The sequence below is a fragment of the Muntiacus reevesi genome, chromosome 1 (assembly GCF_963930625.1).
Source record: "Muntiacus reevesi chromosome 1, mMunRee1.1, whole genome shotgun sequence".
In the NCBI taxonomy this organism is placed as follows: Eukaryota; Metazoa; Chordata; class Mammalia; order Artiodactyla; family Cervidae; genus Muntiacus; species Muntiacus reevesi.
In genome coordinates, this window is record NC_089249.1 from 75359100 (window position 1) to 75376230 (window position 17131).

The 17131-nt window shown below is 38.7% G+C and overlaps 1 protein-coding gene across 3 annotated transcripts in view; it reads left to right on the plus strand.

Moving 5' to 3' along the window:
• Positions 1-271: 271 nt before the first annotated feature.
• Positions 272-17131, plus strand: part of FCRL5 (Fc receptor like 5) — a 63598-nt gene continuing 46738 nt past the window's right edge. For all 3 annotated transcript variants that reach the window (XM_065901594.1, XM_065901596.1, XM_065901595.1), the window contains exons 1-2: positions 272-403; positions 16443-16463. In XM_065901594.1, the coding sequence (XP_065757666.1) occupies positions 373-403; positions 16443-16463 (52 nt within the window). In that variant the 5' untranslated portion in view covers positions 272-372. The remainder of the gene's footprint in view (positions 404-16442; positions 16464-17131) is intronic.

The following is a 17131-nucleotide window of genomic DNA, read 5'->3' on the forward strand; positions in this document are numbered from 1 at the left end:
TTATTCAGTCCTATGATGTTTCTTCCAGTGTTTAGCTATTATGAATGATGTCATAATAAACATTATTTTAGAGCTATCTTCTATGCTTTCCTTAACGCATTTTTCCAGCAATAGAAATGTGGTGTCAAAACCCCTAACATTTATTTTTATCACTTTGATCACAGAGCAGGAAACTTTGATTAGTAGTTAAAGATGGGAACTCCCACTTCCTTTTTTCTAATTTACTAATGCATCCTGCTCTTTGAAAAAGCTACTTCACAGATGCCTTTCTTGGGGTTAGGGTGATAGTGTACAGCTGTGAGATCGACGACAAACACGCTTTTCCTGAGAAAGCTTCTCTTTTGGCCTCAGCCCTGGGCAGACCAAGTCTTCATGCTGCTGTGGGTATCACTGCTGATCCTGGGTAAGTAGAACAGCTAAACATGGGCCCTAGGTGGGGTTAGGACAGCATCTCTCTACCATGGGCCTGGTTTTTTGGGGGGTCTCAGCCCCTGCTCAAAGATTCTTTCCTGCCTCGGGAGATTATGTTCTCTGACTTCACTATACAGCTCAGAGATTCTTCTTTTGCGGCTGCAAGAGTGGTCAGAGCTTCAACTTTACAGAGAAGAAAACCAGAGTGACCACATCACTTAAGGGATTATTCATTTTTTTTCTACAAAAAAATACTACATCATGAAGTGCAGCAAGTGTATTCTGTTTGCTTGTTCATTTGGTCTCATTCAGAGAAGACCTTACCTTTCTGTCTGCAAAGGAGGTGTGTTTATTCCTTATGTGCCAATCCCAGACTGTGGTGCTGGACATGGGAGAGCAAGTTTTCTAAGATAAAAGATGTCTCCTTCTTTGGCACACAAATGCAAATGATATCAGTGATTGGCAGTTAAAGAGCACAAAGAAGGGGAAACCAAGACAAGGGCTCACGGGGGAAGTAGGCGAGGCAGGGGAAAATCCTAAGATGTTTGATATTTTTTTTTTCCCCTTTGGGTTTATTGAAGCATAATTGACAAATTAAAATTATATGTATTTAAGATGTATAATGGCAACCCACTCCAGTATTCTTGCCTGGAGATTCCCAGGGACCGAGGAGCCTAGTGGGCTTCCGTCTATGGGGTCGCGCAGAGTCGGGCACGACTGAAGCGACTTAGCGGCAGCAGCAGCAGCAAGATGTATAAGATGTCTTAATACACATATATTGTGCAATAATTACCACAATCAGCTAGTTAGCATTCCTCTCACTTCACATAATTAGTCACCTTGTGTGTGTGGTAAGAACACTCAGGATCAACTCTCAGCAAATTTCAACTTAGCATTATTATTATTATTCATCACCGTACTCTACATTAGATCTCCAGTACTGCTTCATCTTACAACTGTAAGTTTGTTCCTTTGACCAACATGTCCTCAGTTCTCCTACAGTGTACTCACTGTAGCAAACACCATTTTAGTCTCTGCTTTTGTGAGTTCAACTTTTTCAGATTGCACATGTGAGATCATGTAGTATTTGTCTTTCTTTGTGGCTTATTTCACTTAGCATAATGTCCTCCAGGTTTATTCATGTTGTCACAATGTCAGGATTTCTTTCTTTCTTTAAAAGTTGAATAATATTCCATTGCATGTGTGTGTGTGTGTGTGTGTGTGTGTGTGTGTGTGTATGTGTGTGTACACACACTACCTTGTATTTATCCATTAAGCAGAAGACAGACACTTAGATTGTTTCAATATTCTAGCTACTGTGAATAATGTTGTAATGAATATGGGAGTGCAGGAATCTCATTGAGATACTAATTTCATTTCCTTCAGATATACACCCAGAAGTGGGATTACTGAATTATATGATAGTTTTACTTTTAATTTTTTAGGAACTTCCAGACTGTTTCTGCATTATGACTGTGTGAATTATATTCTTGCCAACAATGTACAAGTTTTATCAACACTTGTTACCTTTTGTGTATTTGATAATAACCAATCTAATTAGTGTGAAGTGTTATCTCCTGGTTTCGATTTGTGTTTCCCTGATTCTTACTAATGTTTGAGCATCTTTTTATAAACTTTTGGAGATTTCGTATATTGAGAATATCTATTCATATTTTTAACTGCTTTTTAATCAGGTTATTTGTATTTTGCTGTTTATCTGTTAAAGTTCCTCAGTCGTTTTAACCCCTTATTGGATAGATGGTTTTCTTTTATTTTCTCCCATTTCATAGGTTACTCTTTATATTGTTGATTGTTTCCTTTGTTTGCAAAAGTTTTTATTTTTGATGCAATCCCATTTGTTTTAGTTCTTATTTTCGTTGCCTATGCTTTTGGGGTCATATCCAAAACTCATGTTCCAGGTCAATGCCAAGAAGCTTTCTCTCTTTTAGCAGTTCCCTTTTAGCAGTTTTACAGTTTCAGGTCATACATTTAAGTCATCTATTTCAAGTTGATTTTTGTATATGATGAGATACAAAAATCCAATTTTATTTGTTTTTATGTGGAAATTCAGTTTTCACAGAGTGATTTATGGAAGGAAATGTTCTTTACCCTCTGTCTGTTTTTGGTACGGATTTTGAAGATCAGTTCAGTTCAGTTCAGTCGCTCAGTTTGTCCAACTCTTTGTGACCCAATGAACCGCAGCACGCCAGGCCTCCCTGTCCATCACCAACTCCCAGAGTTTACCAAAACTAATGTCCATTAAGTCGGTGATGCCATCCAACCATCTCATCCTCTGTCATCCCCTTTTCCTCCCACCTTCAATCTTTCCCAATATCAGGGTCTTTTCAAATGAGTCAGCTCTTCCAATCAGGTGGGCAAAATATTGGAGATTCAGCTTCAACATCAGTCCTTCCAATGAACACCAAGGACTGATTTGCTTTAGGATGGACTGACTGGATCTCCTTGCAGTCCAAGGGACTCTCAAGAGTCTTCTCCAACACCATAGTTCAAAAGCATCAATTCTTCAGTGCTCAGTTTTCTTTCTAGTCCAACTCTTACATCCATACATGACCTCTGGAAAAACCACAGCCTCGACCAGACAGACCTTTGTTGGCAAAGTAATGTCTCTACTTTTTAATATGCTGTCTAGGTTGGTCACAACTTTCCTCCAAGGAGTAGGCGTCTTTTAATTTCATGGCTGCAATGACCATCTGCAGTGATTTTGGAGTCCCCCAAAATAAAGTCAGCCACTGTTTCCACTGTTTCCCCATCTATTTGCCATGAAGTGATGGGACCGGATGCCATGATCTTAGTTTTCTGAATGTTGAGCTTTAAGCCAACTTTTTCACTTTCTTCTTTCACTTTCTTCAAGAGGCTCTTTAGTTCTTCTTCACTCTGCCATAAGGGTGGTGTCATCTGCATATCTGAGGTTACTGGTATTTCTCCTGGCAATCTTGATCCCAGTGTGTGCTTCATCCAGCCTAGGGTTTCTCATGATGTACTCTGCATATAAGTTAAATCAGCAGGTGACAATATACAGGCTTGACGTACTCCTTTCCATATTTGGAACCAGTCTGTTTTTCCATGTCCAGTTTTAACTGTTGCTTCCTCACCTGCATACAGATTTCTCAAGAGGCAGGTCAGGTGGTCTGGTATTCCCATCTCTTTCAGAATTTTCCCCAGTTTATTTTGAAGATCAGTTGACTATAAAAGTGTGGATTCATTTCTAGGCTCTCTGTTCTGATCCATTGATCTATATGTCTATTTTTATGCTAGTTTTGATTGTTTTTTATTGGAAAATAATTGTTCTACAATATTGTGCTAGCCTCTTCCATATGTCAACATGAATAGTTTTTACTATTACCACAGCTTTGTAATAGTTAGAAGTCAGAAATTATGTTTTTTCCAGTTTTGTCCTTCTGGCTCAAGATAGTTTTGACTTTTGGGGAGTCCTTTGTATCTATTCAGATTTTTTCTTTGTGACTGCTATGGGACCTATATAAAATATAATAATTTAAATTAAGAAATTTATTTAAATCATGTATTAAAACTCTACCCTTTAATTATCCTGCATTTTATTACAGATATCACAATTTACATACTTTTACATTGTGTATACAATTAACAAATTATTGTAGCTATAGTTATTTGGTACTTTTTTCTTTTAAAACTTTTTTGCTAGAGTTAAAAGTGTTTTACACACCACTATATAGAATTTTATGAATGTTTATTTCCCCTCAAACTTCGTATATTAAAATTTTGACCCTGAAGGTGACAGTATTAGGAGATGGAGGGGCCTTTGGGAAATGATTATGTCATGAGGGCACAACCATCATAAAAGAGATTAGTCCCCTTATAAAAGAGGTCAAAGAGAGTCCTCTTATGCTTCTTCCATGTGAGATTATAGGGAGAAGGTGGCTGTCTATGATGAAGTGGACTGTTCCAGAGACAGTCGGCCAGTGTTACTAGCCTTCAGAACTTTGAGAAATAAATTTCTGTTGTTTATAGGTTACCCAGTACAGCACTTTTGTCATAACAAATTGTATAGACTAAGACACAGTATTTAGCATATTCTGAATTTGATTATATTAATCTTCCTAAATTCATGATGGAGTTATGTCCTAATAAACTCATTATAAGCAGAAAATATCATAAGTCTAAAGTGCATTTAATACACCCAGTCTATCAAATATTATTATTATAGCTTAACCTAGACTGCTTTAAACATGCTCAGAACACTACCTTAACCTATAGCTGGGTACAATCAGCTAACACAAAGCCTATTTTATAATAGAGTGTTGAATAGTTCATGTAATTTACTGAATACTGCACTGAAAGTGCAACATACGATGACTGCATAGATACAGAACTGTTGTAAGTGTGTCTGTTGTTCGCCCCTGTGATTATGTGGCTGACTGGGAGCACTGGCACACTGCTGCTGCCCAGCATCACAAGAGAGTATCATGCTGTGTGTTGCTGGCCCAGGAAAAGATCAAAATTCAAAGTCTGACTTCTACTAAATGCATATTGCTTTTGCACCATCACAAAGTTGAAAAATCATAGGTCAAACCATCTGTATATTCACCTTTACTAGTGAGTTTTACAATTTCATGTGTTTTCAAGTTGCCAGTGGCCTTTAATTTCAACTTGTAGAACTTCTCATATGTGTATGTATGTGTGTATATGTGTGTGTGTGAAAGTCATTTAGTCGTGTCTGACTCCTTGTGGCCATGTGGACTGTAACCCACCAGGCTTCTCTGCCCGTGAAATTCTCCAGGCAACAATACTGGAGTGGGTAGCCACTCACTTTCTCTGGGGAGTCTTTCCAACTCAGAGATCAAACCCAGTTACCCTGCATTCAGGCAGATTCTTTACTGTCTGTGCTACCAGGGAAGCTCCATATATAAGAATACATATAATATTTTCTCTCAGGCTGTGACTTGCCTTTGAATCTGGGTCACAGAACTGCTTCAGCAACAGAACTCAGTCTGAGGTTGATGGGCCTGCTACCAGGGGAATGGATGAGCATGGATTCCTTAGCAGAAGAGGAAGGTGGTAGAAGCATGGACAAGTGGGGCTAGAGTTGAGTCCACAGGAGAATGGGGCAGTTTTCAGTCTGTAGCTGGGATGATAGTCAGTGAGTCACCTCCTAGGGCATGTGCTTACCTTCTCAAGTGGCCCTTCTTTGGTATTGGGCTCCAGTGGGGTTTCACAATCTCCCATCTAGATCTCAAGGCTATCAGTTTTTGTTTAAAGTAGGCTGCCAAAAATTTGCTTCTGTAAGGGAAAGACTACAGACCTCCTATTCTACCATCTTGTTTATGTCACTCCCAACAATGACATTCTTATTGTGTCTGTGGGCATGTGTTAAGTCTATCAATTCACACGTATCAACTGGTTGGTATTTTAACCAAAGTTGAAAATATTAGGATAAAATATATTTATTCATTTGTTCAACAAATTATTCAGTAACATTAATACACAGCATTATGTTAGGTGCTAAGAATGATGAGAAGACATGAAAGTGAAGGTCACTCAGTCATGTCCGACTCTTTGTGACCCCATGTACTATACAGTCCATGGAATTCTCCAGGCCAGAATACTGGAGTTGGTAGTCTTTCCCTTCTCCAGGGGTCTTCCCCACCAGGGATAGAACCTAGGTCTCCTGCATTGCAGGTGGTTTCTTTACCAGCTGAGCCACCAGGGAAGCAGATCATAATCTGCATATCCATAATTCAATACACTTACTCTGTCTTCTTTTTTTTTTTTTTAATTAGTTGGAGGCTAATTATTTCACAACATTTCAGTGGGTTTTGTCATACATTGACATGAATCAGCCATAGAGTTACACGTATTCCTCATCCCGATCCCCCCTCCCACCTCCCTCTCCACCCGATTCCTCTGGGTCTCCCTAGTGCACCAGCCCCGAGCACTTGTCTCATGCATCCCACCTGGGCTGGTGATCTGTTTCACCATAGACAATATACATGCTGTTCTTTCGAAACATCCCACCCTCACTTTCTCCCACAGAGTTCAAAAGTCTGTTTTGTACATCTGTGTCTCTTTTTCTGTTTTGCATATAGGGTTATCGTTACCATCTTTCTAAATTTCATATATATGTGTTAGTATGCTGTAATGTTCTTTATCTTTCTGGCTTACTTCACTCTGTATAATGGGCTCCAGTTTCATCCATCTCATTAGAACTGATTCAAATGAATTCTTTTTAACGGCTGAGTAATATGCCATGGTGTATATGTACCACAGCTTCCTTATCCATTCATCTGCTGATGGGCATCTAGGTTGCTTCCATGTCCTGGCTATTATAAACAGGGCTGCGATGAACATTGGGGTGCACGTGTCTCTTTCAGATCTGGTTTCCTCAGTGTGTATGCCCAGAAGTGGGATTGCTGGGTCATATGGCAGTTCTATTTCCAGTTTTTTAAGAAATCTCCACACTGTTTTCCATAGTGGCTGTACTAGTTTGCATTCCCACCAACAGTGTAAGACAGTTCCCTTTTCTCCACACCCTCTCCAGCATTTATTGCTTGTAGACTTTTGGATAGCAGCCATCCTGACTGGCGTGTAATGGTACCTCATTGTGGTTTTGATTTGCATTTCTCTGATAATGAATGATGTTGAGCATCTTTTCATGTGTTTGTTAGCCATCTGTATGTCTTCTTTGGAGAAATGTCTGTTTAGTTCTTTGGCCCATTTTTTGATTGGGTCATTTACTTTTCTGGAATTGAGTTTCAGGTGTTGCTTGTATATTTTTGAGACCCTTACTCTGTCTTCTCAAAACATGGGGATCAAGCTTCATTACAATAATACTGGATCATTACTCATATTCTCCACCAAAAAACAAACAAAAAACTGATAATGCTGGTATCATGATAACAAAGTCCAGAAGAAATGTGTCCAGTACCCAGAGTACCTGCATTATATTGCCTAAAATGTCGAGTTTATAACGGAAATATGAGACATGCATAGAAATAGGAGTTGGAACTGTATAGTGGGAATAAAGGGCATTTGAAAAATGACCAGTAAAATGACCCTAGTGAAATTAGGTGATATCTCAGCAAAAAAGCAGGGAGGCCAAAAGGCAGAGGGAAACATTCAAGGTACGCTAAGAAAAAAACCTATCAACCAAGAATTCCATCTTGACCAAAACTACCTTCTGAAAGATAGAGACAAAACAAGATGCTCTCAAATCAATAACTGAAAAAAATATATTAATAGACAGTTGGCTCACAGGAATTACAGAAGGAGTTCCTCAGCTTGAATACTAGGGATTCCAGAAAGTAGTTCATATTAACATTAACAGAGAGAAACAATTGTGTATCTAATGCCATAAGAATAAAAGGCAGAAGTAATACAATTTTCTTTTAATTGATGTCAAAGGAACTATGTAAAATCCTATGTTTGTCATGTGTTAGTACACTACAATATATAGCAATATGATACCCGCATTAGTATATTTGCCATTCAAAAGCACAAGTGTGAAAGTAAACTGTACTGAGCAAAGGAAATGACCACAGATGGTACATAAGTGTACCAATGTATTTGAGGGGATTATATCATTAATATAATCTGCATGACAATAATAAAAAAAAAGTGAAAAGAATAAAGCTTTATATGAATGCTTTCTTGTATTTCTGGGATTAAGCTATGATAATATGTAATCAATACATATATTTTTAAAGAGGAACCTCTAAAAATTTTTTTAGATAGCTAATGGAGAAATCATTTAGAAATCAAAGTATTAGAATATATTCATTTAATGAAAAATAAATTTATAAAGGACTAAGAATGAAAAATGTTAGTTGCTCAGTCATGTCCAACTCTTTGCAATCCCACGAACAATAGCCCACCAAGCTCCTCTGTCCATGCATTTCTCCAGGCAAGAATACTGGAGTGGGCAGCCATCCCCTCTCCAGGGGATCTTCTCAACCCAGGGATTGAACCTGGGTTTACTGTTTTGCAGGCAGATTGTTTACCTTCTGGAAGAATTAAAAACTTAAGAACTGTAAAACACAAAAGGTAAATGCCAGGTGTATTGCATCTATGTCAATAATACTAACAGTGAATGAATGATATGGTCCAAACAGGAGGAAGAGAGTTTCACCTCATATGAAATACAAACCCTTATCTAAGTATGTACTATGTAGAAGAAGCAGACTGTATTTTTTTATTATCTTTTTTGTTTAATTTTATTTATTTATTCATTTATTTTCAGCTGTGCTGGCTTTTTATTGCTGAGCATGGGTTTTTTTCTAGCTGTGATGCTCGGCCTCCTCATTTGTAGTGGCTTCTCCTGTTGTGGAGCACAGGCTCTAGAGTGCTGGCTCATTATTTGCATAGCATGTCCTCAGTTGCCCTGAGGCATGTGGAATCTTCCTGGACCAGGGATTGAATCTGTGTCCTGAGCTCTGGCAGGCAGATTCTTAACCACTAGGCCACCAGGGAGGTCTAGAAAGCACACTTTAGATGAAAGATACTAAGAGTGAAAATCCAAGTGTGTGATAGATGTACCTGTGAATAACACCAACTTGAAAAGAGGTTGTATAAATATTGTGCAAAATGGACTTGAGAACAAAAAATATTAATAGAGATATTGAGGGATATTATATCATTCCCAAAGTCTCAAATGTTATGGCTTGCATCTGAAGTGAAACCTAGAAAAAAAAAGGTGTAGCTTTTAATTCCTCTGCTAGCAAATGAGGGAGACTGAAAATCAGTAACATGTTTCTTGACCTTAACAGAATTTAAAGATGACTCACCAAACCTGATTTGAAGAGAAAAAGAAAGAATAAAATTTAAAGTAGAGATGAATGAAATGGGGAGTGGAAAAATCATAGAGAAAAACCAGTGAAGCCAAAAGTGAGTTCTAAATAAAAATTAACAAAATTGACAAATCTTAAGCAAGGCTGATCTAGGAAAAAGAGGGAATATTCAAATTTATACAGTCAGGAAGAATGAGGGATATTACTATGGACATTGCAGAAATAAAAAGAACTATGAAAGAATTCTAAACAGACATTTCCCCAAAGAAGACATACAGATGGCTAACAAACACATGAAAAGATGCTCAACATCACTCATTATCAGAGAAACACAAATCAAAACCACAATGAGGTGCCATTACACGCCAGTCAAGATGGCTGCTATCCAAAAGTCTACAAGCAATAAATGCTGGAGAGGGTGTGGAGAAAAGGGAACTCTCTTACACTGTTGGTGGGAATGCAAACTAGTACAGCCACTATGGAAAACAGTGTGGAAATTTCTTTAAAAACTGGAAATAGAACTGCCATATGACCCAGCAATCCCACTTCTGGGCATACACACTGAGGAAACCAGATCTGAAAGAGACACGTGCACCCCAATGTTCATCGCAGCACTGTTTATAATAGCCAGGACATGGAAGCAACCTAGATGCCCATCAGCAGAGGAATGGATAAGGAAGCTGTGGTACATATACACAATGGCATATTACTCAGCCGTTAAAAAGAATTCATTTGAATCAGTTCTAATGAGATGGACGAAACTGGAGCCCATTATACAGAGTGAAGTAAGCCAGAAAGATAAACACCAATACAGTATACTAATGCATATATATGGAATTTAGAAAGATGGTAACAATAACCCTATATGTAAAACAGAAAAAGAGACACAGATATACAGAACAGACTTTTGGACTCTGTGGGAGAAGGTGAGGGTGGGATGTTTCGAGAGAACAACATCGAAACATGTATATTATCAAGGGTGAAACAGATCACCAGCCCAGGTTGGAGGCATGAGACAAGTGCTCGGGGCTGGTGCACTGGGAAGACCTAGAGGGATCGGGTGGAGAGGGAGGTGGGATGGGAGATCGGGATGGGGAATACATGTAAATCCATGGCTGATTCATGTCAATATATGGCAAAAACCGCTACAATATTGTAAAGTAATTAGCCTTCAACTAATAAAAATAAATGGAAAAAATAGAAAAAAAAAAAAAAAAAAGAATTCAATGAACAAATGTATGCCAAAATCTAAGATGATTTACATAAGACGCATGATTTCCCCGAAGGAAACAAATTATTGAAACTATGAAAATAAAACAAAAATAAATAAACCAAAAACCCCAAAATCAAAACAACTACAAAAAGTGAAGTGCTTGAGGGACTTCCCCCGTGGCCCAGTGGTTAAGAATCCCTATTCCAATGCAGGAGATAGGGCTTGGATCCCTATTTGGGTAACTGTGATGCCAATGCCTCAGGGCAACCAAGCCTGTACACCACAACTGATACCTGATGAAGCCAAATAAGTATATAAATATACTTTAAAAAGGTGAAGTGTCTAAATTAGTAAACCAGGAAACACCCATAAAACAAACCTAGACTGTACCTCTGAGTAGATGACTTCTATACAAAGTTATCCAAAAGTTTTCAACAATATATATTACTGTTGTTCACAAAGTCTTCTCAAAGGAGACGATACTTCACACTTATTTTGTGAGACTGTTACTACTGTAATATGAACAGTGAAAAGTTAACTACCAAAACAAACAAACAAGTACTCAACCCTCAAAAAAACAAAAACTGTACATCTGAGACTTTTCTGGGGGTCCCCTGGCTAAGACTCTGAACTCCTATCTCAGGGGGCCCGGGTTCAATACCTGGTCAGGGAATAGATCCCACATGCCACAACTAAGAGTTAACAAGCTGCAACTGCGGGTTCTTTTCAAATATGACTTCTTCATGAACTTTGACCCTCTTTTTAATACTGATAAGGCTTCTCTCCAATAGGAGTCCTTTCATGGTTTCAAAGAGACTTGAGGTTTCTGAATGCTTTCTCACAGTGTTTACATTGATAGGGTTTCTCTCTGGTGTGAAATCTTTCATGTGATTGAAAGCTTTTATGACTGTGAAAAGCTTTTTCACATTGTTTACATAGGATTTCTCTCCAGTGTGACTCCTTTCATGGAATCGAAGAGAACTGTGGTATCTGTATGCTTTCTCACAGTGTTTACATTGGGAAGACATGGGAAACAGCATGTTTGTACTTAGGAAGCTCACGATATAGAAGGGTCTTCATTCAACAAGGACAATGTACAAGATATATCTATGCAACAAGATCTCATTTAAACAATTGTTCAAGCAAAAGTTACCAATGGTGGTAAAAGAGGATAGAAAGCTATATGCCAAGTCATTGGTAATGACTTCATGAAACAGAGGGACAGTAAGAGCTGGAGGGGACAGGGATGGAGTGCAGGAAAACGTAATTAAAAAGGAGTTCATACTTGGAAGCTGCATGGAATACTCCAGAAATGGGAAGACGTCCTGGTGTGGCACCAAAACAGAAGAGCAGGATAGGGTAATGGCCAGGAGCATATGATTTGGGATCAAAAAAAATGGGTTCAAATAAAAGGGTTAAAACCTATATTCTGCCCCCCAGTTCAGTTCAGTCATTCAGTCGTGTCTGACTCTTTGTGATCCCATGGACTGCAGCATACCAGGCCTCCCTGTCCATCACCAGTTCCCAGAGTTTGCTCAAACTCATGTCCATTGAGTCGGTGATGCCATCTCATCCTCTGTTGTCCCCTTCTCTTCCTGCCTTCAATCTTTCTCAGCATCAGGGTCTTTTCAAATAAGTCAGTTCTTCTCATCAGGTGGCCAAAATATTGGAGTTTCACTTCAGCATCAGTCCTTCCAATGAATATTCAGGATGGATTTCCTTTAGGATGGACTAATTGAATCTCCTTGCAGTCCAAAGGACTCTCAAGAGTCATCTCCAATACCACAGTTCAAAAGCACCAATTCTTCACTGCTCAGCTTTCTTTATGTCCAACTTTCACATCGATACATGACTATTGGAAAAACTATAGCTTTGACTAGATGGACCTTTGTTGGCAGAGTAATATCTCTGCTTTTTAATATGCTGTCGAGGTTGGTCATAGCTTTTCTTCCAAGGAGCAAGTGTCTTTTAATTTCATGGCTGCACTCACCATCTGCAGTGATTTTGAAGCCCCCCAAAATAAAGTCTTTCACTGTTTCCCCATTTATTTGCCATGAAGTGATAGAACCAGATGCTGTGATCTTAGTTTTCTGAATGTTGAGTTTTAAGACAACTTTTTCACTCTCCTCTTTCACTTTCATCAAGAAGCTCTTTAGTTCTTCTTCACTTTCTGCCATAAAGGTGGTATCATCTCTATATCTGAGGTTACTGATATTTCTCCCAGCAATCTTGATTCCAGCTTGTGCTTCATCCAGTCCAGCATTTCTCATGATGTACTCTGCATAGTAGTTAAATAAGCAGGATGACAATATACAGCCTTGATGTACTCCTTTTCCTATTTGGAACCAGTCTGTTGTTCCATATCCAGTTCTAACTGTTGCTTGCTGACCTGCATACAGATTTCTCAAGAGGCAGGTCAGGTGGTCTGGTATTCCCGTATCTTCCAGAATTTTCCACAGTTCGCTGTGATCCACGTAGTCAAATACTCTGGTGTAGTCAATAAAGCAGAAATAGATGTTTGTTTGTTTGTTTTTCCTGGAACTCTCTTGCTTTTTTGATGATACAATGGATTTTTGGCAATTTGATCTCTGGTTCCTCTGCCTTTTCTAAATCCAGTTTAAACATCTGGAAGTTCACAGTTCACGTACTGTTGAAGCCTGGCTTGGAGAATTTTGCACATCATTTTGCTAGCATGTGAGATGAGTGCAATTGTGCAGTAGTTTGAACATTCTTTGGCATTGAATTTTTTGGGGATTGGAATGAAAACTGACCTTTTCCAGTCCTGTGGCCACTGCCGAGTTTTCCAAATGTGCTGGTGTATTGAGTGCAGCACTTTAGCAGCAGCATCTTTTAGGATTTGAAATAGCTCAACTAGAATTCCATCACCTCCACTTGCTTTGTTCTTAGTGATGCTTCCTAAGGCCCACTTGACTTCACACTCCAGGATGTCTGGCTCTAAATGAGTGATCACACCATCATGATTATCTGGGTTGTGATGATCTTTTTTATACAGTTCTTTTGTGTATGCTTTCCACCTGTTCTTAATATCTTCTGTTTCTGTTAGGTCCATACCATTTCTGTCCTTTATTGTGCCCATCTTTGCATGAAATATTCCCTTGGTATCTCTAATTTTCTTGAAGAAATCTCTAGTCTTTCCCATTCTATTGTTTTTCTCTATTTCTTTGTGTTGATCACTGAGTAAGTCTTTCTTATCTCTCTTTGCTCTTCTTTGGGACTCTGCATTCAGATGGGTATATGTTTCCTTTTCTCCTTTGCCTTTCATTTCTCTTCTTTTCACAGCTATTTGTAAGCCCTCCTAAGAAAACCATTTTGCCCTTTTGCATTTCTTTTTCTTTGGGATGGTCTTGATCACTGCCTCCTGTACAATATCACAAATCTCCATCCTTAATTCTTCAGGCACTCTGTCTATCAGATCTAATCCCTTGAATCTATTTGTCATTTTCACTGTATAATTGTAAGGGATTTGATTTAGGTCATACCTGAATGGTCTAGTGGTTTCCCCTACTTTCTTTAATTTAAGTTTGAATTTGGCAATAAGGAGTTCATGATTTGAGCCACAGTCAGCTCCCAGTCTTATTTTTCTGACTGTATAGAGCTTCTCCATCTTTGGCTGCAAAGAATATAATCAATCTGATTTTGGTATTGACTATTTGGGCATGTCCATGTATAGAATCTTCTGCCTCTACCAGCTACCAAACAGTTTCTCATCTGTAAAATGGGGATAATTGTAGAATTTTCCTCATAGGGATATTGACAAGATTACATGAAAAAAATATAGGTGAATATCTACCATATGGAATACACTCAAAAAAAGTATTTGTTGTTGTTCATCATTCAGTGGCCAAGTTGCATTCAACCCTTGTGACCCCATGGACAGTAGCACACCAGGCTCCTTTGTCCTCCACCGTCTCCCACAGTTTGTTCACGCTTTGACTATATTGACCTTTGTTGGCATAGTGATGTCACCGCTAGCCTAAACAGTTTCTTGTCTGTAAAACGGGGACAATCATCAAACTTTCCTCATAGGGATAGTGAATAGATTACATGGAATGATATAGGTTGAATATCTACTATATAGAATACACTCAGAAGAATAATTGCTACTTATAGAACAATACAAAATCCATGGTGTCAAGGTTTTCAGAAAATGGTAAATAATCCATTGTTCTGAATACAACACTTAGGCTTGGATTACTTCTCCATCAGCCCCATGTAGACAGAGATAATATCCCTTTTGCTCACTGCTGGATTTCCATTGCCTTGTCCAGTTTCTAGATATGGTTAGACAAATTCCACAAATTCCTGTTGAATGAATGACTCACGTCTGTTCCTCATTGGAATGTGTAATCAATGTACAAACTTGTCAATTTTGCCTTCTCTGCCTCTTGATGACCCCTTTCTCAAACCTATATCCTCGCAAACCAGAATTGAAAGAGACACATGTACCGCGGTGTTAATTACAGCACGGTTTACAATAGCTAGGACACGGAGGCAACCTAGATGTCCATCAGCAGATGGATGGATAAGGGAGTTGTGGTACATATACACAATGGAATATTACTCAGCTATAAAAAGGAACAAATTTGAGACAGTTCTAATGAAGTGGATGAAATTGGAGCTTATTATACAGAATGAAGTAAGTCAGAAAGAGAAAGACAAATGCTGTATTTTAATGCATATGTATGGAATTTAGAAAGACAATACAACATGTAGGGCAACAGAGGAGGCACAGATGGAGAACAAAGGAGAACAGATTTTTGGATTCACCGGGAGAAGGCGAGGGTGGGATGATTTGAGAGAATAACACTGAAACATCTACATTACCATATGTAAAATAGATGACCAGTGCAAGTTCGATGCATGAAGCAGGGCACCCAGCGGCAGTACTCTGGGAAAACCCAGAGGGATAGGGAAGGGAGGGAGGTAGGAGGGGGGTTCAGGATGTGGGGACCACATGTACCTGTGGCCAATTCATGTTGATGTATGGCAAAAACCATCACAATACTGTAAAATAGTTACCCTTCAATTAAAATAAATAATTTTAAAAACCCATATCCTCTCAAGTAGAGATACTTACTGATCTAGTACTTCTAATTAATTCACTGTTCAATAATCATTCGTGAGACATGTCTGATGAGTTAGGCACTGTTATAAATTCTGTGTGATGTGTGGTAAAAAGAAGAAGTCCCTGCTGTCATACAGATTCTATTGTAGAGAAGGGAAAGTGAACAAACAAACAAACAAGTAAGATAATTTCAAATAAATACTCTGAAGAAAATCAAGTATCATTATACCTTGCTCTGACTTCTCTCCAGTCTTTCTGATTTACCTCTTCCAGAGTGCTCCAACTAAGTTACAACTTTTAATCTTGTCACTCCTCCACTTGAAACGTTTCCATGGTTCCCTGTTACTTTTATGATGAAACCATAGCTTCTTACCACTCATAATTTAGACTCTGTCTGCTTGTCCAATCTGATTTCCCTTAAATTCTCTACCTTCCAGAACCACTCTCCTACCCAGCTGAACACCAGTGCTGTTTCTTCACATCTGGGGCCTTTCTGTCTCAACTACCCTCTCCATCATCTCTTGCCATACAGAAACACCTTTCCCTGACTGACTCCTATGTTCTCATTCAGTTTTCTCAAGCATCACTTCCTTTGCTACACACTCACTCCCACACACAGACCCTACATATTGGGATGGGTGACCCTTCTGCCTTTATGATGCCCCCATGTGTATTTTTAGCATTTACACCCTGTATTATAATACTTTCTTCAAGTTTCTGTTCACCAACCCCCTCCAAATTAACTTCATGCATTCAGGTACTATTTTTTTAATTCATCTTAATAGTCCAAGCACAATGACCAGTATATATAGACATTTGCGAAATGACTGTATATTTTTAAAATAAATTTTAATGAGAAATAGTAAGTGAATGGGAAAAAACAAGTATTACTTTTGAAAAGCCAAAGAATCTCTGCTCTGTACTCATCTCTGGCTCTTTATATTTTTTACAGCTCCTGTCGGTGGACAGTTTGGTGAGTTCTCCTTTCTTACGTTCTTCAGTGTCACTGGATAAGAGTGTCTCTCTAATAAATATGAAATATTTGTGACAATTGTCTGAGGATCTCTAATAGCTCCTGTTTCTCTTGCTGACATTGACAAGGATGTGAAAGTGTTACCCGGTTTTCTGGCATTGCCCTATGGCCTGGATAGCTACGTAGTCATCTTCAGACCCTCCCTGGAAGAAGTATCAAATGCTCAAGCAGCTACTGGCCTTCCCTGGGCCCTGCACTTGCTCCTGTTGCAAATGAACCTCAGATCACAAGGCAGGACACCTTAAGTCCATGCCAAATGTTTAGGACTTGGGATAAAATGTTCTCCAGTCATCAAACCCAAAAAACTGCTCTGAAAACATCACAGTGGAAATGTTTCATTCTCTACAATTTTCTCTCCAGGAAATGTGTGGAGGATAGAGCATCCAACAAATGGGCCCTTAAAAGGAAGAAATGCACAATAAGAGGGGATTGGGGGAAAAGACAAATTGTCTGTATCCTACATTTTTTAGAGTTCTGACTCTTCATTGACATTTGTTTGGATCAGAGGGCATCTTGGATATTTAAAGACCCATGAATAGCAAGAACTGTCTATAACCTCTCTCCTGTCCAAAATCAGATGCATCAGTGTTTCATCCTTATCTAGACCA